Source organism: Pteropus alecto, unplaced genomic scaffold (genome assembly GCF_000325575.1).
Source record: "Pteropus alecto unplaced genomic scaffold, ASM32557v1 scaffold72, whole genome shotgun sequence".
In the NCBI taxonomy this organism is placed as follows: Eukaryota; Metazoa; Chordata; class Mammalia; order Chiroptera; family Pteropodidae; genus Pteropus; species Pteropus alecto.
Window position 1 is genome coordinate 23001612 of NW_006436811.1, and position 26066 is coordinate 23027677.

The 26066-nt window shown below is 36.9% G+C and overlaps 2 protein-coding genes across 5 annotated transcripts in view; one reads left to right on the forward strand and one right to left on the reverse strand.

Annotated features, from left to right (window-relative positions):
• The window catches only part of DNAJC3 (DnaJ heat shock protein family (Hsp40) member C3), an 82686-nt gene that overhangs the window by 49456 nt on the left and 7164 nt on the right, over window positions 1-26066 (forward strand). Inside the window, exons 10-13 of one of the 3 annotated variants that reach the window (XM_015590889.2) lie at window positions 12082-12214; window positions 12997-13145; window positions 14750-14872; window positions 16882-18426. In XM_015590889.2, coding sequence (XP_015446375.1) covers window positions 12082-12214; window positions 12997-13145; window positions 14750-14872; window positions 16882-16886 — 410 coding nt within the window. In that variant the 3' untranslated portion in view covers window positions 16887-18426. Of the gene's footprint in view, window positions 1-12081; window positions 12215-12996; window positions 13146-14749; window positions 18427-26066 lie in introns of those variants that run through there. The other 2 variants (XM_015590888.2, XM_006913819.3) reach the window with 2 other exon arrangements.
• The window catches only part of UGGT2 (UDP-glucose glycoprotein glucosyltransferase 2), a 146552-nt gene continuing 140889 nt past the window's right edge, over window positions 20404-26066 (reverse strand). For both annotated transcript variants that reach the window (XM_006913820.3, XM_015590887.2), the window contains exon 39: window positions 20404-20820. In XM_006913820.3, coding sequence (XP_006913882.1) covers window positions 20798-20820 — 23 coding nt within the window. In that variant the 3' untranslated portion in view covers window positions 20404-20797. The remainder of the gene's footprint in view (window positions 20821-26066) is intronic.

The window sequence follows — 26066 nt, forward strand, 5'->3', positions numbered from 1 at the left end:
GAGTAAAATGGATGTTTGAGTCACAGTATGGAAATTAAGCAACCTTCTGGAGAGAATGGATTGTTCAGTCTCTAAATTTGAGGGAATGGGGGCAAGAAGCCTGTAGAGTTGAAACGGAATGGTATTATTTGACGTGTTAGGATTTGAATCAGAGGTTTAGTATATGATATAAATGAGTAATAATCGTACTTAACTAGGCTAATAATATGTTGAAATCCTGTTAGTTAAAATATGAAATCCTGTTAGTTAAAATATGAGTTAAAATATGAAGATTTTCCATATTCTTTTTTGTGGTTTTACCTTTTTTTAAAATAAGCAATTTAAAATGATGGTATATAATAAATAAAAATTAGATTAGTGAATATTGGCACATAGAGATTTATTAATTTGGGGCTTATGACAGAATTATCAGGAAAGATAATTATCAGGATTCCACTCATAGAAAGTGAGTAAAGTAAGATCGTTGTTTGAGTCTGCCTCTGAGACCATGAAAAATGAAGGTGGCTTTTCAGATCTCTATGAATAATTCTTTTAATAGCTTTTGAGGAGCAAACTTGACACAATACTGTACAGTTGGCAGAGTTTCTTTGAATACTGGGTGAGACAAGTGTTCTTATGAGATAAGCAGTTATATTGGCTAAAACTTAAGCTATGTGAGGACTTGTCTATTTCATTAACTGATGCATCTCTGGTACTTTTATGCTTGATGCATAGCAGTCATATATTTGCCGAGTGAATGAATGTAGTTAAACAATAAGGTCAAAGTGTAAAGAATGTTGAATTTAGAATGTCTTGAGTTTGAGTCTGGCTGTGCCATTTTTGTTTTTTATTTTTAATTCTGGTAAAATACATAACATAAAATTTACCATATTAATGATTTTAAGGGTGCAGTTCAGTAGTGCTATATACATTCACATTGTCTGCAACCACTCTCCAGAACTCGGTTCATCTTGTATAACTGAATTCTGCACTAATTAAACTCTACCCATTTAACAACTCCCCATTCCCATTTTACAACCCATCCCCCAGCCCCTAGCAACCACCATTCTGCTTTCGATCTCTATGAATTTGACTAGTTGCTTCACATAAGTGGAGTCATACAGAATTTGTCTTTTTATGACTGGCTTATTTCACTTAGCATAATGTCCTCACGGTTCATCCATGTTGTAGCACATGTGAGAATTTCCTTCCTTTTTAAGGCTGAATACTATTCCATTGTTTGTATATACTGTATTTTGTATATATCCGTTCATCTGTTGCTGGACATGCTTCCACTTTTTGTCTATTATGAATAATGGCGCTATGACACGAGTGTACCAATACCTCTTCAAGACCCTTTTTTCCATTCTTCTGGATATAAACCCATAAGTGGGACTGCTGGATCATATGGTGATTCAATTTTTTATTTTCTGAGAAACCACCATACTGTTTTCTATAATCGTTGGACCATTTTGCATTCCCGTCATCATTGTGTTGCAAGGGTTTCAGTATCATCTTCATCAATACTCATTATTATTTTTTTTGTAGTAGCCATCTTAATGAGTGTGAAGTGATATCTCATTGTCATTTTGATTTGCATTTCACTCATGATTAGTGATGATGAGCATCTTTTCATGTGCTTATTAGCTATTTGTGTATCTTCTTTGGAGTTTGCCAATTATTTTTGCTGTGTGGTCTCAGTCGAGTAAATTAGCCTGTTATGTTTTACTTTCTTTGTGAAAAAGGAATAAGAATAGTACATATGTCATAGAATTGTTGTGACAAATAAGATGATGCTCAGAAAATGCTTAGTATAGTGCTCCTAGTGCCCTTTAAAGTAAATGACTTCCATTATACTCATTTTCAGGTTAGTTGTTTGGAACTTGTATTGACTTTTCTATACAAACAATATTGTTTGGGACGAATAGCTTCTAGGTCTAACCTGTGACTGCTGCATTAACTCCATTTGACAGAGCTTATACTTTAGTATTACTAGTAATATCCAGAATTCTGAGAACAGGAGCCAAGTAGTGCTTTTTCTGTATGAAAGGCTGGCCTAGGCAAAACTGTGAAGTAGTTCATCTTTGACATGCTATGTTGTCATCCTATACACAGATCCTTGTGCCCTCTATCTAGTGACACTATTTAGGCTTCTCCCATTCCACGAAAGTGTTCTGTTCAAAATACATACCACCTCCTTGCTTTAGTACTCTTACGCCTCCCAACACAGCTGCATTTTAGGGAGAGTGGCCAATTTAAGATATTTATATAAAACATGGAGCGATTTCTACTTTTTTATAAGAATTTTTAACCGAAAGGAATCTCAGATTAGTAGAATTTCGGGTAAGTGCCTGGCAGCATGCAGGGCAGGCAGGCCTGGGGCTTCAGGGCTCATGCCCAAAGCAGGAGGAGACCATCCCTTCTGGGTAGGTGCGATTTCTCATGGCTGCTCCTTTTTTCAGGGGTCACTGGCTCCTAATATGGGGGGAGAGAGGGAAAAGATGAGTCTGTGTTGGAAGATGCTTGCTATATTTAGGATCACACCTAAAGCTGGCTTTATAACTTATATATTGATATTTTTACACATCGGTCGTAACTATGGATATAGAATCTATAAAGCAGATATTTCTGAACCATCCAAATCTTGAACTAGGTGCATCTACCTTAGCTTCACCTAAGGAGTTGGAAACAATAGAAAATAGCTAGTCCTTTGCAAAGACAACCAGTATATCTATGGGGATTGCTTAACTCTTTGGCTATAAACCTCATGAACTGTAAATCCAGCCTGCATTTTTATTCACACACTAGACGTAGCCCCGCTTTTCTTTTGAAAAGTGCAGTTACAGGGAAGACTACATTGCTACCTGCTCTGTGTGACCGAGCACCTCTGCCTATAATGTTGGTAAAACATTGTATCCCCTATAGTGCTAACCCTGTGACTTCCTGTAGGAAATACCAAGAAATCCATGAGCTTAATATGTATGTAGAGGGGGAAATAGAAAACATTCACAGTAGTTAAGCAGTCAGTATTATTTAGAAAAAGATATGTTATAAGGCTAATTTCCAAGTGATCAAAAGTTTAACGTTAGAAAAAGTATTAAGGAAAAAAGATAGGGTAAGAAAGTCCAGGTGTGGGAGAAGATGTAACTGGAACAGAAGCCCAGAGGCAGGAGAATGAAAGGGTCCTTTGCCTTTCCCAGAGGTGACAGATACACTTGAGTAGGACAGAGGGTAAGTTTAGATTGAAGGAAGTAGGTTATAGATGTTTTTGCTTTGGCTTTTTACTTGCCAGTTGATAAGAATGTGATTACCTATGACAAACAAGTATAACTCAGATAGTGCAGTAGCTTCTTTAAAAGGGAGAAAAAAAAAACCCCTCCAAATTTCTTACTATTTTAAGTAGAAACAGTCTAAGTACATGGAACAAGGCCTATATTTGTGTCTGTCTACTCCAGTGCTTTGAATACAGTTGGTGATAGTTCTTAACTGTTGATAGAGAAATTGTACCACAAGATTTAAAATTTTATAATCTGATGGGAACTGGAACTCTTTGTACTTTAGCACTAGTATCTGTTTTCCACTATAAAAATTCCAACAAAACACATGTAGAGAGCACATTGATGTATCAAAATCAGTTAGAGTGCAGGCCACATTATGTCCCTATGTAGAATTAAACAGTTTATCTCAGTAAACAGTAAACTATTTAAATCAGCTTAAAATACAATGGTTAGGCTTGCCCTCAGAGTCCAGTGTTAAAATGTGGTCTACAGGAAGAAGCAGTTACATTGATGGGAGTTTGACTTTAAATTGTTCAGTCCTCTTCTATGTCAGAAATAGCTGACAGTTCTCTTACGTTTCTGTGATGATAATGAGGTTCTAGATGTTTTGGGGTAAAATTTTCCCTTCATTGTCTAAGGTGAATATGTGTAAAACAGTGGTAGAAGACTTTATTGTCATTGTCTATTTTAGGACAGCTTCATAGGAGGTAAGAATTTTTCTCAATATTTTATGACAAATTTCAAATAGAGAGAGATGAAAAGAATTTTACAGTGAACTCTCATGTCCTCACCATCTAGATTCTAAAATATCTTACTGTTTTATCACATTTATCTGTCTATCCTTCCATCTATCCATCAGTTCATCTTTTTAAGATACCTTTCAAAAAAACTTGTAGACTTTGGTTTACTTTCCCCCAAATACTTCAACTGGTATATTATTAACTAAAATTTACTTGTCTTCCTTGTTTTTCATTTTTTGAGGGGGAGGGCAGGTAATTTTAGATGCAATGAAATGCACAAATCTTGAGCATACCAGTTCTGAGTTCTAATACCTAAGCAGCCTGTTAAAGAGAAAAATTACTCATGACACTTGTTAAAGATCTTAGGGAAGATTTTATTCAAGGTGCAGTGAGAGATTGGCCTCAACTCTGACTCCAACAAGGACAAGTGGGGAATTATAACCAAGGAGCAGGGTAGAGGTGAGTGAATGGAAAATTACTAAGAAGAAACATCAGTGCAAAGGGGATTCTTGCTAGATGGACTCAATAGAATTCTTGCTTGAGGCAGGCCAGGGCCGGGGATGAAGAATTTGATCATCTGATATGAAGTTCAAATTTGGTCAGTTACCAAAGGTGGGGGATTTTAGGTAAATGGACTTGGTAGGATTCTTGTTGGATTCCACCAGGACAGAGAGAAGCCCAAGGTTGGCCCTTAGTACGATAGAGAACTCAGAGGAACCTGACTAAAATTTTGGTCAAAAAAGTGAGTCTTTGTCAAACCCAGACTCCTATAAGGTATAGAATGTTACATTACTCTTTTGTCCCTTAACAGTCAGTCCCCATCCCACCACCCACAAGCTGCCATTGTTCTCATTTTTTCCATCATAAAATTAGTTTTGCCAATTCTAGATCATCATTTCAATTGAACCATGTATAGTTGACCCTGGAATAACACAGGTATGAACTGTGTGGGTCCACTTATATGTGGATATTTTCAGTAGCTACTGTATGACTGTAACATTTTCTTTTCTCTATAGTTTATTGTAAGAATACAGTATATAGTACATAATGTATAAAATATGTCAGTATACTGTTTGTATTATCGTTAAGTCTCCCAGTCAGCCATAGATTAGTTGTTAAGTTTTGGGGGAGTCTAAGGTTATACATGGAATTTTGGAAGATTTTTGATGATGATTTCAGTTTCTTTAATCAGTATAGGGCTATTCGTATTTTTTGTTTCATTTTACGTTTTTCTAAGTTGTGGCGTTCAAGGAATTTGTTCAGTTCATTTACATTGCTAAATTGGCATGAAATTCATAATACCTAATTCTCTTAATGTCTATGTTCTGAGGTGATTGATTATTCCTCTTTTTAATAGTGTAAAATCTGTATTTTCTTTTTTTATCTCTTGACCAATGTCACTAGAGTTCGGTCAAATTTGTTGGTCTTCTGAAAGAACCTATTTATGGATGTAATTGTTTTCTATGATTTTTCTTTTTTAATGATTTCTTCTCTTTACTTCCTTGCTCTGATTTACTTTGGGTTTACTTTTGTGCTTTTCCAGCTTAAGGTTGAAATATCGATTTTAGGCTTCTTTTTATCTTTAATATAAGCATTTAAAGCTGTACTTCTCACATTTTATTTCCATTTATCATTTGGTTTGAAATGCATTCTAATTTCCCGTCAAAGACTTTTTCTTTGATGTGTGGATTATTTAGATATATCTTGTTTAATTTTCAAATATTTGGTTGTTTCGTGGATACCTGATTATTGATTTCTAATTTAAATCTATTGTGGTCAGAGAACATATTCTATGATTTCCTTTCTTTTACATTTATTTAGAATTGTTTTCTTTTAAATTTGTGTAGACTTGTTTTGTAGTCCAGCATGGTATCCATCTTGCTGAATGTCCTGTGTGTACTTGAAAATGTGTATTCTGCAATTGTTGGGTGTAATGTTTTCTGTTAGTTTTGCCATCAGTTGCTGAGAGAGTTGTTAAAATTTTTAATTGCCTGTAGTGGAAACTGCAAACTCTCCTATCTTTCCCTTTAATAATGTCCCGTTTTCCCTTAGGTATTTGGAAGCTCTGTTAGCAGCCTACACATTTATGACTGTTACGTTCTCCTTTCCTCTTCCTCCTATCAATTCCAGAAGGAGGGAGTATTAAGTATTCTCAAAAAATTCTGAGGAAAAAATGATTATCTATTTTTTTATATATAGCAAACTATTAATTAGTTTTTTTTTTTTTTTTAAATAATTACTTGGTCAAGTGTGGGATCTCCGTGGAAAGCCTGCTGCTTTATTAGCAGATAGCTTTTTGACAACTTTCTCTATGCCAGTTGTTCTGTTTGGATTTTCTGTCTCTTCTGGGTCAGTCTGAGTTTAGCAGAGTAGTAGTCTCATTATTTTTTTGGATTTGAGCTGGCTTCCTTTTCTTGATTAGGTTAGAGATGCTGATTTTTGCCAAGAAATAAGCTTTTTGACTTATCAGTCTATTCTTTGTTTCATTAATTTTTCTTTCTGTCCTACAGTTCACCTTCAGTTTTCCCCCCCTTTGAATCATATGATTACTTATCGTTTTTCTCCTTTAATTTTTATTGAACCACTAAGGCTATGAATTATCCTGTTAGCACTGCTTGAGCTGTGTCTTATGGGTTCTGAAAGGTAGTGTTTTCATTACTTTCTAGATATTTTGCAATTTTTATACTTGTTTTTGGAGAGTTTAAAATTTTTTAGGTGTTGGGAAACTTAATTTTTGATTTATTTGAATTTCTAGTGTTAAACAACATTGTGATCAGATAATCTTAGTACTTCCATTTTTTGGAATTTATTTATTTAATAACCTAACATGGCCGACTTCATGAGTCAGGGATTTGAAAGTATTGAACACTCGTTTCTGGGAAAGTTTGGCATATCAATCAAATTTGTCTTACACTATGGTCTTTTTCTTGCCTTTTTTTTTTTGTCCATTTGTCTGTTATGAACAGAGCTAAAAGTCTCCTTCCACTAGTGTCTATAAGTCTCTCCTAATATCTCTTATAATTTCTGCTTTATAAATGTTGCTGCTTTATTTGATGCACAGATATTATTTTTTGATTTCTAGCCTTGAACATAATAAATCCCCCTCCCCATTTTTTTTGCTGTTTAATGTCCCCATTTTTTTTGCTGTTTAATGTTTTTGACCTAACTTCTATTTTCTGATGTGAAGACTGTGAATCACATTTTATTTGCATTTGCCTGGTGAACCTTTGACCATATTTTCAGCTTTTTGGAATCACTTGGTTTCAGGTATGCCTCTTGCATAGGGTTGGGTTTTGATTTGTGATCCCCTGTGAAATTCTTTTAAATAGGTGAGTTAAACACATTTACATTTATTGATGTTACAGATGTTTGGTCTGAATTCTGACATTTTGTTTTGCTGAGAATATTTGCTATTTAGCTGTATTATTTTGTGTACTATCCTGATAGGAAGGTTTGTATTTTTCTTGGTTATTTTTATAGTTTTGTTAACTTAGGCCTCTTCCTTTGGGCAATATCTATTAGTTTTCTATAGTGAGGAACAATATTAGCATATTTTTTCTCTCCTTTTCCTCTACCACTTAATAACGTGTTAATAAATTTCTCTCAAGTATTTGCCTTTGACTTACCACTGGGTGATGTTTTCTGATTGCTTCAGCTGTAATTGGTGGGAATTAATGAGCTCATGTTCTCATCTTCTTTCCTCTTTCTTCTCCCATTTTTGTTAGCTCTATTCCTTTTGCCTTGTGAAGGCAAACATTTTACTCTATCACTATAATTCCCTGTTTTTAGTCTTCGTTCTATATTAAATATATTCAACATGTGCCATCCCTCCTTTGGCTGTGGTCTCTCTAGCATTCTCTTGGTGAATTCATCCAATAGTAGTTTCCTAGAGGGGCTCCTGGGAAAATTTTTTCCTGACTTCTATATTCAAAGATGTTTGTACCTTTCATATTGGAAGGATGGCTTGGGTAGATAATAAAATCCTTTGTTCACAAATTTTTTATATATCTTGTAGTTACTTTTTGGGCAATGAATATTGCTATGGAAAATCTAGGGTCACGCTGTTTTTGTTTTTGGTCTAGCCAAAAGAGCCCTTTTCTTTCAAGTGTGCTTATACTAGGATATATCTTAATGTTAACCATTCTCATCCAGTTTGCCCTGGTACCTAGTGTGCCCTTTGAATATGTAGATTTCTTTTATTTTAGGAAAGTTTTCTTAAATTTAACCTGAGTTGTTTTGTTCTGTTCTATTGATTTGGTTTTCTGCTTCCAAAATTCAATTATGTATAGGTTGTATTCTCTTTGCTTGCCATCTATAGCTACAATTTTCTAGTCTTTTTAAGCTATTTCCACTTCATTTTTCGGGGGTTTCTATTTTTCCCCCCATATGCTTCTTCTCCCTCGTGCTCCTTTTCATTTTCACTTGTGATAGTTTTTATTCTTATTTTTCTTGAATTTTGACTATTCACATTTTTATCTCATCTTATCTCTTTGCTGAGTTCTTATTCTGCTTTGTGATAGCCCTTAATAGAGGTGATTGAATTAAGTTTTAAAAATTCATGCCACAATGTTTGCTTAGAATTTTCATGTATGCTTTGGCTGTTCTGAGGCATGTTCATCAGGTAAGTTTTGGTGGTCTTTTCCTGTTTTAATTTAAATTTTAATATCTTTGAATTGATGCTGTGCCATTAAAAAATGTTACTCATCACAGAATGTCTTGAACTACCCTGTCCTAGCTATCTGTGGGAAAGTCCTTTGGGGGTATGTGTGTAAGGGGGTGCTGGGGACAGGGCGGCCTTTTATACTTAACACTTGCCATACTCTCTGCTTCACTGTTTCCACAGACATTCTGCTTCCTGCTAAAATGGCCTTTCTGTATATCCCTGCCCTCTCTGCTTCTCTGAACCAAACCGTGTCCAGGAGATCGTCTGCTGCCAGCCCTGCTGCCCCTCTGCCCACTTCCTTTGCTACATCAAAGGGGTATATCTTTTGCACTTCAGGGTGAGCCCCTCACCTTCAGAGAGCACATGGTTGCCGAGTTTCTTGAGATGCGCTGCCCAGGGCTATGTTATTCTCTCATTGTAGTCTCCTCTTTTCCTGTCTTCTCACTAGTAAGGCCTCTGCTTTATCTCCACTACGCCTGCTCTAGATTTCGTGGATCTTGTAATATGCAAAGAATACAGGTTGTCACTTCAGGGTGAGCCCATATTCATATAAAATACATTTTGCTGGCATTTTGTGATCTCTTGCCACTGGGCCTGTTTGCCTCCCCCCCTCATTTTGGATTCATGGCTGATACTAATTTTAGCAACCCTATACAGTTTATTTGAATTGTTTTGCTGTAAATGGAGCTCCCCCATTTACCTTGCTTTGTGTGATATCCAGGATGAAAAAGTTGGTGTTCCATGGGCATGTTTATTTTGGAGGTCTGATGTACTCTTTAAAAGGTCCCTGTATTAAGGATAGACTTTTAGGGGAATAAGGGTGGAAGCTGGAAGAGCTGTTATGAAACTATCATAGCTATTCAGGTGAATTAACGAAGGACTGCATGACAGTGGTAACTGGAAATTGTGAGTAGTTAAATTCTGTTGAAGGGAAGCTGATTTGGGATTTGCTAATGGATTGGTAGAATGAGAGTGGGGGGTTATTTGCAACTGTGCATATTTGTTTTTCAAATACTTCTTTTTGGGGAGCTCACTGCTGACTTTTGAGTAGGACCTGTTCACAGGAAGACTTACCTTAAAGTGCTTGCCATCTTGCCCATTTGTGAGAATGAGCAGGGCTTTACTCATTTTACTTCTCGAGTGGTGTCCTCTGGTATATTTAAATGCTGGATGGAACTGCTTTTCCTTTGTTCCAAGCCCGTTGTAGAGGTCTTAAGTTTCCGTGGGCTCAGTTCTGCATCTCTTCCTGGTCCCACCAGCTATATCAGGAGTCCTCAAGATGCACATTTTCTATTCTGCTTAGAAGCTGGTTCTTGGGCTGGTTCAGTGGGGTTGATGCTGTAGCTGCTCCACATACAAGGAGAGAGCCTACCCAGCCATTCTTTAGTCATCTCATGAACTGTCCTGATGGGTGCCTTAAAGCTACTCTTGCTCACTAAACTGAGGATCCTTGGTCAGAACGGCTTCCAAATCTGCTAGGGACTCTTTCAACATGTATTTGGATTGTGGCCCTTTCCACTTAGGTTTATTCGTTATTAGTATGATCCTATCTGTGTTTTATTCTGAGAAGTTTATCAGAATTTCTGGTCTGTTGTTTTGTTTTTGTCATTTTGGTGGGATGGTTGGAGGGCAGGCAAATTCCTGTGCTTACTGTCTGCCATCTTGACCTGGTTGAATGCACTGCTCCTTAAGAATTGAGTGAAGGGGATATAGAAGAAAAAACTGGGGAAGGAGATTTTTCAGATTCAGAGGTTAGAAAATGAATTGGCTAATACATAATATATTGTTCATTCAGGGCCTACTTCTAGCTTATACTGCTTTCATAGCTGCTCAGTATGGGATAAACATAATTGGGTGTCACTTTTTTCCTGAAGATTCCCCCTTGAAGAGTAGAATCTCATGTATTTAATTTTTGTCCATGGGAAGTCTTACATCATCCATATTAAGTTTCTGAAGTTACCTATCTGCAATCATGTGACTTTTTGAAATGACCTATAATTTTATATTTTTCCTATTTTAGGAAATTACCTTAAGTTTTAATAAAAGATAGGATATTGAAGACTGCTTTGTGGGAGATACTCCGAACATTTAAAACATGTTTTAAATGTAGAGTTTGCATAAGTAGCAAAGTTACAGATATTGCAAATTTTTTTCTCTTGTATTAAATTCCTTCAAAGTACATTTCCTTACTAGGTTGTGTTTTGGGTATTAATTGCAAAGTTAAACCTCAACTATTTATGATGGTTTGTGTACTAAATTGGAATGTTATTTTATGATGTCACAGTAGTATTTAATGTTTCATATTAAGTATTAATATTAATGCACTGAGGCAGGAATTAGGATTAAAGCTTTTAAAGCATTCCTCCTCCCCCGCCCCCCCCTGCCATGGGCCAAAGAAAGTGTTGGTTCATTTTTCTATGTAGTGCAGGGTAACTACATTTGTGGACTTTATTCTAATATCTTTCTCATTTTAACCTGCCCAGAGTATCTTCCTAAACCCCTTCTAGGATTAGCTTTGGCCAAGATGAATGCTCAGGCATGTTATCCAGAGAGAGGTCTTTTCCCACAATGAAATGCAGTTCCAAAAAAACTAGAATTTGAACCCAACAATCCGTTATTTGAGACATCTGTCCAGGGAGAACACTGAAAAATTTATGTTGCTGCTCCCAGTACCATTCCCACATTTGGTAGGAGGACACACGGGACTCAGCATATAGTTGTACTCAGGGCTAAGATTTAATTCCAGTGAAATGATACAGAGTAAGATCCACAGAGGAAAAGACTCGTGGGGCAAAATTCATGGGAAACCAGGTGGAAGATTCCAAGCATCTCTGTGAAATCACACAGCACAAGCTAATTCCTCAGCACATGAGAAGTGTTGTGTACCAGGGTACTTATTGGAGGGTGGGAGGTACACACCTTCTGCCTTGTTCATACCAAAATGCCAGACTTCCAGAAGGAAAGACGACATTGAGAGTAAGCCACATTGTACAGCTTCTGCATGGTGAGCCATTCTAAGCCCCTGATTCCTCCGCATTGTAGACCCTGTGGCTGCCCATGCAGATTTTCTTTGCCATTGTCTTGTTTTCCTATGTAACAGTCACTTTAATCTTACTGATGGTAAGAGTGCTCCGTATGAAGTGCTGATATTATAACACCTCAAAGGCGTGGGGCAGACTTGTAGGAGGGTGGAAACAAAGGGCAGTGAATTTTATTGACTGGCAGTAATAAGCTACTACATTCAGCCTTAATCATGCCTTTTATAAGTGTGTGAACAAAATTTCTAAGGTATCACTTCTTAGGCTTTTAGCAGTAATGGCAAAAGAGTAAAAGGGTTGGGGATGGTGACGTGTCAGTTTTGTGCAATAAGGTTACAAATTATGATTCCTTATAACAGCATTAATCTTAAACATTTTGACAGCTATCCAGGATTATGAAACTGCTCAGGAACACAATGAAAATGATCAGCAGATTCGGGAAGGTCTAGAGAAAGCACAGAGACTACTGAAACAGTCACAAAAACGAGATTACTATAAAATCTTGGGAGTAAAAAGGTGAATTTAAAATTTGCATTATTTTTAATCAACTGTTTTAAAGCTAATCATTGCTCTTTTTTCCCTCTTGGATTCATTTCCCTATGAAATTTCGGTCATAAATTAAACCTTTAACAGTCTTAATTTTATAAGATGTTCTGAACACGTTACAACTTTCTTTGATAGAGACTAGTAATGTAACTATGGAGAATTAGTAGTTGGTGACGAAGATATACTGTAGCATGAATAGGTCCTTAGGCTAGATTTCTTAAAGAGGGTAGGAGTGAGCATTTTTTTTGATGGGGTTGGGGAAAGAACTGTAGGCCTAAAAATAAAGTAGTATTTTTAGAATCAACTTGTAGATACTGTGGGATATTTAACTTAACATGCACTTTTATGTAAGATACATCTTCCCTGAACAAACATTGGTTTGTTCTTTAAGTAAGTTAATGTACAAGCAAAATAGAAAGTGTGCTTCAAAGTATCTCTTTTAATGCCAATAAATCATGGTAGCTTACAAATTCAGAAAGTTTAAAAATGGGTCTATGTGAATTTTTTTAAGGGAAAATTGTAAAGATCAGGAGTACTTTAATTTATTCCCAGTAAGATTCTAATCTTAGTAAGCAAGTAAATTAGGAAGCCTGACCAGTTTTAATGATCATCCAGAGCTGTATGTCGTTCAGCCTGTTGACACCATTAGGAAAACCAGGTTGCTAGTTTGCCAGTGGGATTTTTAACTGTCTCATTTTTTTGTGGCAATGTGTTGAGTACTTAACTAATAATCAATTTTTAAAATCCCGCAGAAATGCCAAAAAGCAAGAAATCATTAAAGCATACCGAAAATTAGCACTGCAGTGGCACCCAGATAACTTCCAGAATGAAGAAGAAAAGAAAAAAGCTGAGAAAAAATTCATTGACATAGCAGCTGCTAAAGAAGTCCTCTCTGATCCAGGTATCACTTGCCTTTAACATGTTCTGTTCTCTTGAAATGGCTGAATTGGTGTCTGGCGACTTAGCCCTCTTCCTTTGCCTGCCATAGACGGCAGCATCAGAGAGGACAGCAGGCAGCCCTGGGGCTGGTCCCAGCCTTGCAGTTTCAGAAGTCCAGTTTTATGTGTATTCTCGTAAGACTCAGGGACCCTCATGTTTGCAGCACAGTTGAAAGGAAACAAATACGGAATTGACAGCCCTGAGCTTGACTCTTATCTCTGCTTGAAAAAATGGGCTTCTTTTCACCTGTGATGTGAAAGCACAACAATGACGGGGATCTCTTAGGTTCCTTCCAACTGCATAGATCAGTGATGAATTTTTTATACCAAACTTACAGGAGCTTGATTAGGAAACGAGGTATCAGGCTGGAGTGTGTCGTGGTGGAAGAAGAGCATATACCTAGCCCAGGGGCTGCCTGCCCCGTGTGTGTTCCCCAGGAACCTTGCCTTAAAAGTTCATTATATTTATCATATGCTAAAATGGCCTGGAAAGAATGAGACAGCTAGGAATTTAGGTAATACTGGCAATAGTTTGACATTTCCAGGGGCAATTTAATGTTAAACTAAAACTTACTGCTTTTTGTGGCTTCCCATGTCCCTGGGAGCAGAAGCTATGATTTCAGCTAGACAAATGCAACAAAAATAGAAGGAAATCAAGTTTTATGCCTATGTGACAAATCTTTCTTGAATACCTACTTATGCTGTGGAATTGAAGTTCAACGATCCTTTGTTCCCAAATAGTTTATAAGCCAGTAAGAGAGACAGAAGTGTACTTAATGAGTATACAGTAAGATACATACTGTCTGTTCTTTCATTTGCTGAATAAGAGTCCATAACTTCCTTTGCTGGTTCTGGCCTCTTAGTGTGCACAGGTGTGGCAGCTACATCAGGCGGGGAGTCGGGGCTGACAGTCACGAAAGCATGCATTGAGGAAGAACTGCATGTTTAATTACTAAGAGTTCTTTTTTGTTCTCTGTTCCTTTTTCTAATCTCTGAGGATATTAGCTTGCTCTTCTGCCACCTGTAATGTTCCTTTCTCCCAATCTGTGCATCTCTTCTAGTTAGGGGTTTTCCTCAGGACTAACAGGCACAGCAGTGGAGGTGACCTTGCTTACCCTCAGGTCTGAGGGACCTTAGTTCCGTTCAGGTTTAATGGTGAAGCGCCAGAAAGCTTGGTGGGCTGATGAGGTTGTGCTTGGCTGACTTCATTACTGGGGTTGGAATGGTGACCTGGCTGTTTGATCAGAAAAGTGTGACTTTTGGAGGTCTCTTTCTCTGCAATTATTACTTATTTCCAGAGAAGAATTTCCTTGGGTAGCTTCTTGTGAGGAGAGGATTTAGGGGGCCTGAATTTCAATGACAGCCATTTTCAACCCTGGCGCTCACCCTCTTCCATGTGACTGGTGTTTTCCTAGTCTGTTTTTGTGAAACCAAACCTCTGATCTGGGTGGAATGAGAGATTTGAAGATCAGGCACAACTGTTTTGGTAATTGGTTCCCCGATCCTACCTCTCAAGTATTGACCTCACACCTTAGTCAATCCATGAGTCGGCTGGTTTCTTTTATAGAAATGAGGAAGAAGTTTGACGACGGAGAAGATCCCCTGGATGCAGAGAACCAACAAGGAGGTGGCGGCAACCCTTTCCACAGAAGCTGGAACTCATGGCAAGGGTTCAATCCCTTCAGCTCAGGTGGACCTTTTAGATTTAAATTCCACTTCAATTAAACCGGCTGTTGTTTTTTTTTTTTTTTCTCTTCTTCCTTAATTTTTTAAAGATTAAAAACAAACAAACCCTGTTCCAGGATCCTAATGAAAAAACAAATTTCAAATCTTTGTTTGTCCATGACCAAAGAGTTATTTTAAGAAGAAAAATCTCTTCGTATCCATTTTAGACTTGAGGCTGATGAAGGAAGGGAGGTAAGGAATGGTCCTGTTTCTGACAAAGCGGCCTATGTATCTGTTGTGAATGTCTGGAAGAAGGGGTCTGAAGCAGGCCCACCCATGGCAGTGCTCACATATTTTGTATTTTTCTGTACTGGAGTATGCAGAAATTTTCTTCACAGCCTTGCATAGTATGTCAGTGCCTATGTGTGGAAGGAGCTATAATCTTCACGAGAACAGCTTGTATTTCAGCATTCTTAATGAGAATATTAACATCTGGAGCTGTATGTTCTTAGGGACAGCTTTGCTTAGATTTTGGTCAGTCCAATCACTTGCAAACATTTGTTAAATTTCAGGGGCAGCTGCATTTCCATCTCCCTACTAGCGTGAACATGGCTGTCACTGAAGGAGGGGCAGAGCCAATCTTATAGAGAAACTGCTACCAAATTGTTCAGTACCTGCAACAGAATACTGAAATAGAATTGCAAAACCTCTGGGCCTTTTTGTTTAATATGAAACACAACAAATTAAGTTAAGGTCAGGTAATACAGCAGTGGTATTATTTAAAATATTGCTGAAGTGCAGAGTGAAATACTTTAAGTGAAGTATTTCCAATAACAGGATTGACTTAGAAATGTAAAGTTGCTTAGTCAACGTAAATAGAATGCCCCTTTCCCACTTTTAATGAATACAGTGACACAGCTTCTCTTACCTCCTGGCTGCCCCTCTTGGACTATAGTGACTCCACATGGAACCTGTCGAAGGTGGGCGCTAAACAGTGGACCTGCCCTATTACTAGACCAGGACGCCTCTAGATTTCCTCCTGCCAATAAAAAAAATACAGGTTTACAAATCTAGTTGGCTCTGGCTGTATTATCAAGATGGCAACTCTTCTTGGGATACCTTCTTAGCTTTTAAGAAATGAACTATTCAATCTTTGTATATTTGATAATTTTTTCCCTAAGAAATGGGTGTTACTTTAATCAAGAACATTAAATATTTATGAAACTATTGATGCTGCATTTAAAATCTAATAATTACTTTAAAGAATTATTACCTTTATTCTAGAAAGGTTTTTGTCTCAGCATTTTAAGCAGTATGGGTCTAATACATTGTTTTTATGAAATCAAGCATTTTAATTTTTAGTTGTGGGAGGTATCCTGACTAGTAATGTCTACAGCAGCCAAGCACAAATCATTTTCTTCTACAGCCATCCTGAAACATATGTGGAAAATATTTTTTTTTAAACAGACAAAAATCACATAGTTTAGTTGGGTAAAACACATAAGTGCTTTTTGCATCTATTTCTTACCAATAAACTTAACAATGCATTTTGAAAACCAGTGAACAACTTGCAGCTTTCATTTTGTTTCAATGTCTCAAAATTCAAGCCAGTGCAAAAATAATTTCCAAGGGAAATTCATTTTATTTAATCAGTTTTATCAGAAATATTTTTTCCAATCTTATGTCACTGTGACCTCTTTGAAATCTAGCAATGGCCTCTACCTTCTTTCAAAACTAAGAATTTTCACACACAGTCAGAACAAAGGAAATATCAAATCACTTGCCCTTCCATTCAGAGGAGAGGATCCTAAGTTGCCAACACCATGGGGTCAGAAGAATTGCAGGCTGGGCCACATGGATACATGTCTTGGACACCCATTACCTCACTGCCTGCAAACCTGCTGCCCAGAGAGTTGTTTGCATTATTTTTTCTCTACTTGTAATAACCATAATTCTTGTTCATAAAGTCTTACCATGGATTTAATTGAGTCATTATAACAGAAATGTGCAGTTTCTTGCCTGTTTTCACTGTAGAGTAAAAGCTATAATGCCAACTGCCAATGCCTCTGAGGAAAATTCTCTGGAATCTGTTTTGCTGATCGATGAAGAAAACAACCCTTCAGTCTTGATGGGCATCAGCAGGCTTCTGGTATCCACCTGAATGGGAAAAGTCACACCATGTTTCCTTAACAGTGACTGTGAAAAAACATGTATAAAGGGATAGTTGTTCCTCTTTCTGGCTAGATGGAGATCATGATGCAATGGAAAGCAGGTGACCAAGAAAGCACTTGACTTGTTTGGGCTGCTTTCACTTACCACTCTCTAGTCTGTTTTTGGAGACAGCACGTGCTGGGTAACCTTTATGGCTCTTTCTGAAAAAGTAAAATCAGAAGGGCACTCTGCCTTACCTGTAGGATGTTTCCTTCTTAAACTCCTCCATTCCTTTTTGGTGAGCTCCAGAAGTGAAGTATTGCTAGTCTATATACATTGTGGATATTTTCCACAGCAGCAAGTATTAAACATATCAGCCTATACATGTGACAGAGTTATAAAAAGAGAATAATTTATTGCCCATTATTGAAAGTTTATGCTTTCTTACCATGGATAAATGAAAACATCTTCAATACCTTACTGATGTGAATTGGATGTAACATAATACTAATTTTAAAATGTCTTCGTCAGTATTAAAAGTTTATTTTAAATATCAGTATGGAATCATAATTTTGGGGGACTCTGATAGTGGAATGTAAAAACTACCCTCAAGTTTTTTAAGAGAAAAATACTACTGATAACGGAGTAGAAAAAAAAAGTTAGCAGAATTACAATTTCAAATTGGCACCATTTCTATTCATGGTGAAAAATGAAAATGAAAGATTTCACCTTTTAAGATATGAAATTGGTCAGAATTGTATGTGATTTACCATGAAAAAAAATGCATTAAGATGCTTAAGTTAAAAATGGTTCCCGTCAGGTCTATGTTAGAGCCATGTTCCTCAAAGGTACAGGGCATTGGTGACAGGCCTTGCAAAAAGTTTGCATTGAGTACACATCAGTGGTATAACCTAGAGAAATTCATGGAATTTTACTGAATGTAATTTACTTTTCCATATTTATAAAGGAAGAAGGCAAATGCTAATTTGTCAACAAATAATATCCTTATTCTAAATTAAATCAGATCATTCCTTTTAGCAGCAGAGTTTATTCTTAATGGCAAATGTTATAATTTTTTTAATGGATGATCTCATTTGCTGAATGATTTAAGAGTAAAATTAGCCACTGCGTGGCTTTGTGTATAGTAACAGGTTTTGTTGCACTCATCTGTGGTTGAACCTCTTACCTGCTGTGGAAAGCAGAGAAGATAAAAACTAGAGACATTTGAGAAGTTAAGATGTTACTCCTATAAGACTACAGTTTGTTTTGAATGAGACAAGACTAAGTAACCTAATCCATCTCAATTTAGTTTTAATAAAGTAACTGAAAATTATTTGAAATGGGTCTCAGACATGTCACAAATATGGGTACTATTTTTATGCCCGTGTATTTTCACATTTAATAAAAATATTTATGGTTAAAATAGTACTTTTTTGCTTTTGATTCATTTTTAGTCTTTTGGAAAAGTCTATTTTCCAACTTTGCTTTACATATAATCAGTGACTAAAGTGACAGAAGGGCTCCTCCTGTATGCCAGTTGAAAATCAGGAGCACAAAAAGCAGAAATGGCTAAAATCCCACCCTCCCCACCTGCCCATGTCCTCGGACAGCTAGGGTTAAAGTGGATAGTTCTTCAGTTTCAATACAGTTAAAATCTAATACGTAAATTGGCTTTGTTTGAAGACTTTCCCTTTTATACCATAATTTGTACATTTCTGGGTAAGTCCTCAAAGGGGGTGGGAGAGAGGATGACACTGCTGCCTATCTCAAATTTCTAATGACAAACAAAAGTAGCTTCTCAGTTATATATTTTACGTATCCTAAAACTAAAGGATGGCCAGAATGCCTATATAGAACTTTCCGAGAAATCTCAAGATTTACAAATTCTTAATAACAATATGCATGATATGAGCAACTGGCCTTAGTCTGAAGACAAAAAAATACCTGCAACAAGCATAAGGGCTGCCAGGAGAACAGAGAGGAAGTCCCTGTAAAGAAATATCTTATTTATAAATCTGGATTTTCAGATACAACATATCAATCATGTGGAAATGAGCCATGTAAATTTAATCATTTAAATCACCAGAAACTGGGAGGGGAGCCATCGAGACTGAATTTACATTATTATGCAATTCTAGCTTTTCTATGAAATATACAATCTAGCATGTTGGACATGACAGTAATAAGCATGGGAATCAGGTGCCTTTGCCTAGCCTATCCTTTCTATAAGATTGTTACAGAAGTGAAAACAGACTACCACCTTATAGTCTGTTGGGGCTTCTGCCCAGAACACCACAGCAGACCTCAGGTGAAGTGGACTGGAGCATCTGGCCTAAGCCAGGAGCTTACGGAGTCTCTTACCTTTCACCAAGCCCAGATGTTCAAACCTGACTCCAAAGAGGAGTGAACCAGAGAGCACAGAGAGTATGGTGGAGTTGGTCAGCCCAGGCCAAGTTACCACTGCAGCTTTGACAGCATCCCTTAGGATCCCTGAGAGCCACAGGAACAATCTAGTTCCATCTGGGTAGGCCAAACCTGGAGCACTGGATTTTATCACAAACACAAACAAGTAACAAAGGCAGGGTGACTGGGAGAGAGAAGGGGCTTGTGATCTCTTGTTAGAAATGAATGAAACTGCTGGGAACAGAATACTTAACTGCAAATACTCTATGGGCTATACTGTCAAATAGAGAAGGATTAGACTTGTTCAGAGGAGCTCAAAAGAACAAGACTAGAGACTGCTAGTAGACGGCTTCTGGCTCATTGTGGACATACCTGTACTGAGCTGTCCAAAAATGGACCAGCCTTTCTCTACAGGCAAACAGTTCTCTCTCACTCTGGGCGGCTCCAAGATGGCCTGAAGCTTTACTTGACAGGGCCTTGTAAGGGGGGATGGCACACTGGCTGGATGCTATACTTTAGTAAATATTCCCCAAACCTTACTTATTAACAGAATCATCTGGAGAGCTTAATAAACAATCATGATTTCCCATGCTCACCTCAGCCCTACTGAATCAGCTTCTTAAGGGGAAAGGTTCCTGATGACATTGAAGTTTCTTCTAGTCCCAAGATCCTAAGATTCTAGAATAGTTGGATAGTTTTTGAACATTTATTATTCCTATTCATCTATTATTAATATGCAGCAGGAAAACAAAGTTTACATTCTTAGTTTCTATAAAAGTAGCCAGTTCTTTTTTAAAAAGAATATGCACATACCCCGTAAGTCCACAAATATTTTATAAAATAAAATTCAGAAATATAAAAATACAAATACAGCATAAAACAGATGATTTAAGATAAAATAATGATTACAATGCAACATTACTTCCATTTTAAAACAACGGTTAAGGTATAAATGGGCTTAATTTTTTTTTTTATTATTCAGAAATAATCATGAGTCCTTTCTCAGAAGAAAACAAAATATGTTTCTCTAATTTTAAATGCATTCCGTAAGAAAATATGAACGTACAAAGAGCTGGAATACACAAAGATGTAGATGGTTTGCTAAATCCCCATGAGTCAGATATGTTCTGCTGGGTTACCTGGCAAAATATCACTTTAACTGGTGAAAAGCCACTGTTTTAAGCAATCAGAAAAAAAGGAATAATCTAGTTTTAAATACTCAAAGGTCATTTCTTATATAACTTAAATTATTTAATACTTTCAGTACATGTATTTTTAAATTGAAGAATATTCCACTGATCTTTAATGAAACTTCCATAAGTCTTAGTAGTACTTCCACTCTTCCCCAGCAGGTGGCAGATTTCTGGTCATTTTTATCTTCTTATCAAAGCCAGTGCTAGAGTTCATCGTGTGCCAAAACTGCAGGGGAGGAAAATTTATTTAGTTCTTGAAATCTTAAATATAAAATTAGCCTAAATCTCACTGATGTAGAGGAGACGCAAAAAACACAGGTGCTGACTGAAGATCCTTTTGTTAGTTTAGTACCCATTTGCTTCATTATGAGACATGAGAATAAATCCTTGTCCATTATGGCATCTACTGTATTGTATCGTAAAGATGTGCCTTCTTATCCACCTGGCAATGAGTTCTCATGAACCTATGAGCACAAGGACCATACCTTATTTATCTCTGTTACCTCTAGGACCTAGCATTCTGCCTGGCAATGGAGACCTTGAAAAATACCAATTACTCACCATACACAAAGTTTCCTATCATTAATGTAATGGAACAACAGAGCACGAGACATACGTGGTCCTCTTCTATGATGGGACGAGAGAGTATTCAAAGATAGACATACGTACTATACAAATGTGAGAATCAATACTAGCGAAGGCTCTTAGAGACAAAATGGTTTCTTTTCCTTCTGCACCACTGAGCTGTCACATATGGATTTAAGAACACTTGGAATACAAAATCATATTTTCAGGTAGAAACTGATTAAAATACAACTTAAATGCTTTCTGTTCCACAATTCAAGATGGCAGACTATGTTTCTCCACTAAATTCCACTTGAAAAATAAAAAAGGAATAACTGATAATAGGAGAAGTGGTTATATGACACATCATTGGAGCACAATTGTCAATGGATTTCTAAAAATGGAAATCAATATACAAGCTCCGATGATGAGTTGATATTCCTGACAGAGGAGGCTGGGATAGCTTCCTAACAGAAAACACTGGTGGGAAGTAAGTCAGTGAAGCAATTAACTGAAGCACTCTGGAAAATCTGTGCCTGTCAGCTCCCCACTCTCATTCTTCCTAGTGCATCCAAGTGAATCTGACAAGCTGTTTATTCCAAGAGAAAAAGCAGAAGACTATTCTTGAAAACAAATTGAACAATCTATGGATGAGGGTGGGGGGGGGGAAGCACAGAGGCAGAGAGAGAGAGGGTAACAGAGAGCTAGATACAGACAGGTAGATATTTTTGTATGAGTGTTGATGCTCTTGAGTAAAGTATCCTCATCTTTTGGGTAGGGTAGTGTGTGGGATAGGCTTTGATTTATTCCATGCCCATACATCTAGAGGGATCCTGCCAGTTATATACCATGCTAATGTACCTAGAGCTACCAGTTAACCCTCCCATTCAAAGGAGAAGTCTATTGGAGAAACAGACACATTTACATGGCATAGGAAACCTATGCCAGCTATCTATATTAATCAGTCTAATTGTTCATTCTTAAATATATACAAAGAGCCAAGGATCTCCAGGCATCTGAGGAAGACCAATAGCAAAAAACAAACAAACAAAAAAATGAGGACAAAGATGATCACAAAAAATGACTCACATAATGGAAACAAAGATAAGAGAACCAAAAAAATACTTAAAATAATTCCAATTAATATTTTCTAGAGATATCTGAAAAATCAATGAAGCCATAAAACAAGAACTGAAACTCAAAGGGAGCAAGCAGGGAAAAGAAAGATCTGTTGGAAATTAGGATGTGACTGCCCCTCTCAAAAAGACTAATAGAAGGGTTAAAAATAAAGTAAAAAAAAATTTCCCAGAATACTGAGGGGAATATAAAAAGAAAATGTAACCACAGAAATATGAAGGATCATAAGAAACTGTTAAGATTAACTATATGCCAACAAGCTGGACGACAAAGGAAAAATGGATACCTTCCTAAAAACATATAACCTACCAATACTGAATAAAGAAGAAACAAAATCTGAACTGACCACTTACTATAAGGAGATTGAATCAGTAAACAAAAACCTCTCGACAAAGAAAAGTCCAGGACCAGATAGCTTCATTAGTGAATTCTGCTGAACATTTAAATAAGAATCAATACCAATCCTTCTCGAACTTCCAAAAAATAAAAGATGAAGGGATACTTCCAAAGTAATTTTATAAGGCCAGCATAACCCTAATACAAAAACCAGAGAAAGATACGATAAGAAAATTACAGGCCAATATTCCTGATAAACACAGATGTAAAAATTCTCAATAAAATATTAGCAAACCAAATTCAACAATACATTAAAGGGATCATACACCATGATCAAGTGGGATTTATTTCATGAATGCAAGGATGGTTCAACATCTAGAAATCAATCAATATCATATACCACATTAACAAAATAAAGGATAAAAATATGATAATTTCAGAAAAAACAATTGACCAAATTCATGATCCATTTATAAAAACTCCCAAAAAAGTGGGTACAGAGGAAACATACCTCAACATAATACAGGCCATATAAGACAAGCCCACAGCTAACATCATACTGAACGATGAAAACCTATAAGCTTTTCCTCTAAGGTCAGGAACAAGATAAAGATGCCCATTATTGCCACTTTTATTTAACACTGTACTGAAGTCCTAGCCATAGGAATTAGGTAAGAAAAAGGAATACAAGTCAACCAAATTGGAAAAGAAGAAGTAAAACTGTCACTATTTGCTGATGACATATTATATATAGAAAACCCTAAAGACTCCACCAAAAACTGTTAGAATAAGCAAGTTCAATAAAGCTGCAAGACACAAAATCAATATACAGAAATCTATTGCATCTCTACACACTAATAACAAGCCATCAGAAAGAAAAATTGAGAAATCTCATTTACGGTTGCATCAAAAAGAATAAAACACCTAGAAATAAATTTAATCAATGAGGTGAAAGACTTGTAACATTGAAAACTATAAGACATCGATGACGACACAAATAGAAAGATATTCCATGCTCATGGATTAGGAGAATTAATATTGTTAAAATGTCCATACTACACAAAGCAATCTACAGGTTCAACACAATCCCTACCAAAATTCCTATGGCATTTTTCACAGAAATAAACCTTCCTTAAGTTTGTATGGAACCAAAAACACACCGAATAGCTAAAACAATCTTAAGAAAAAACAAAGCTTGAGGCATCATGCTTCCTGATCTCAAACTATCACAAAGCTATAGTAATCAGAACAGCATAGTATTGGCATAAAGACAGACACACAGATCAATGGAACAGGACAAACAGCTGAGAAATAAACCCATGTGTGTATGGTCAATTAATATATAACAAAGGACCCAAGAATATACAATGGAGAAAGACAAGTCTCTTCAATAAATCATGCTGGAACAAGTGGATAGCCACACACAAAAGAATGAATCTAGATCACTATCTTACATCATACACAAAAAATAACTCAAAATAGATTAAAGACTTCAATATAAGACCTGAAACCATAAAACTCTTAGGCGAAAACATGGTAAACTTGTTGACATTGGTCTTGGTGGTGATTTTTTGACACCAAAAGCAAAGGCAACAAAAGTAAAATAAATGGGACTATATCAAACTAAAAAGCTTCTGCACAGCAAAGGAAACAACCAACAATATGAAAAGGCAATCTATGGAATGGCAGAAAATACTTGCATATCGTAAATCTGATAAGGGGTTAATATCCAAAATATGTAAAGAACTGATACAACTCAATAGCAGAAAAGCAATCCAACTTAAAAAAAAGGGGCAAAGGACCTGAATAGACATTTCTCCAAAGAAGGCATACAGATGGCCAACAGTTACACAAAAAGGTGCTCAACATTACTAATCATCAGGAAAATGCAAATCAAAATCACGATGAGATATGTATCACCTCATACCTGTTAGAATGGCTATCTAATTATCAAAAAGAATTAACAGAAAGAATGTGGAAAAAAGGGAAGCCCTGTACACTGTTGATAGGAATATAATTTGGTGCAGTCTGTTTACTATGGAAATCAGTATAAAGATCCCTCAAAATTTTAAAAATAGAACTACCGTATGATACAGCAATTCCACTCTGGTTATATACCCAAAAGAAATGAAAATACTAACTTGAAAAGATATCTGCACCCTCACCACCTTCATGTTCACTGCAGCATTATTAAAAATAGCCAAGAAATGAGAGGTTTTGGAGAAACGTGGCGGAGTGAGAGATGTCCCCAGAGCTCTCCCCTTGAAACAACAATAAGCTGAACATCTAAAACTCAACAAAACACCCCCAAACTGCACACCAGCACGTCTGAGCAAGGGATCTGTGCATAAGAGCTACCACAGGTCAGAACCCCGGCTGTGGGGTGGTGGACTGGGAGAAATAAAGAAGCTGCCTCTCTGAAGCTGCCTCTCTGAAGCCGCCAGAGCTCTCTGTAGGAGGAGGGGGAGGGGAGAAAGAGCGTGAATTCTCTGAACAGCCCTGCCTGGAAAAGCTGTGAGCTCCATGGGGTCAGCAGCAGGGCCCAGTCATCAGAGCAGAAGGCAGAGGAACGTGGATGGTAGAGAAACAACAGTTGATTTTTCCGAGCCACGGTTGCAAAACCAAGGCTAAGCCAAACCAGAAGTCTCCTCCCCCCACTTCCTCGAGACCGATCACCGCGAAGCCCCAGGGGAATCTGAGAAAACACTACCAAACCTGTCGCTAACACTGACAAGTCCTGAGACTGAGAGTAGTGAACATGATTAAACATCTATATGGGGTAAAAAAGGCATTATTAAAGCTTTATATAAAGCAGGGATCCAAGAGTCTTAGGCACCACCTACTGGAAATCAAAGGAAAAGCACCTTCTTTGCAACAGCCTAAAGAAAGACTTTTATATAATCTTTCTGGAAAAAAAGTTGAATACACTTCCATTAATGCCCAGGTGGAGAAATAATTCATTAAACACCATGAACAACCAAGGTGACAAGGTATCTCAGAAAGAAAGAGAAAAATTTCCAGAAAATAAGCTTACATAGAAATATGTGACTTAAGTGATAGAGAATTCAGGACGGTACTTCTGAAAAAACTCACTGAGTTCCAAAACAAGTCATACCAACAATTTCAGGAACTGAAAAAACACCTAGATGAGCAAAACAAGGAGACTGAAACACTCAAAAAGAACAGATCTTCTGGCGATAAAAACTACAAATACACTGCAAGAGTTGAAAAATGAAACAGCAAGCTTGGGAAATAGAGTTGACCAAATGGAGGAAAGAAATCTAGAAATAAATCAGAAGGAAAAAAGAGAGAAACCAAAGAACTAGCTGATACTATCAAGAGAGAAAACATTAGAATAATGGACATTATTGAAAGCGAGGAAAAGGAGCAAGGACTAGAAAGCATTTTCAGACAAATAGTGGATGAGAATTTCAC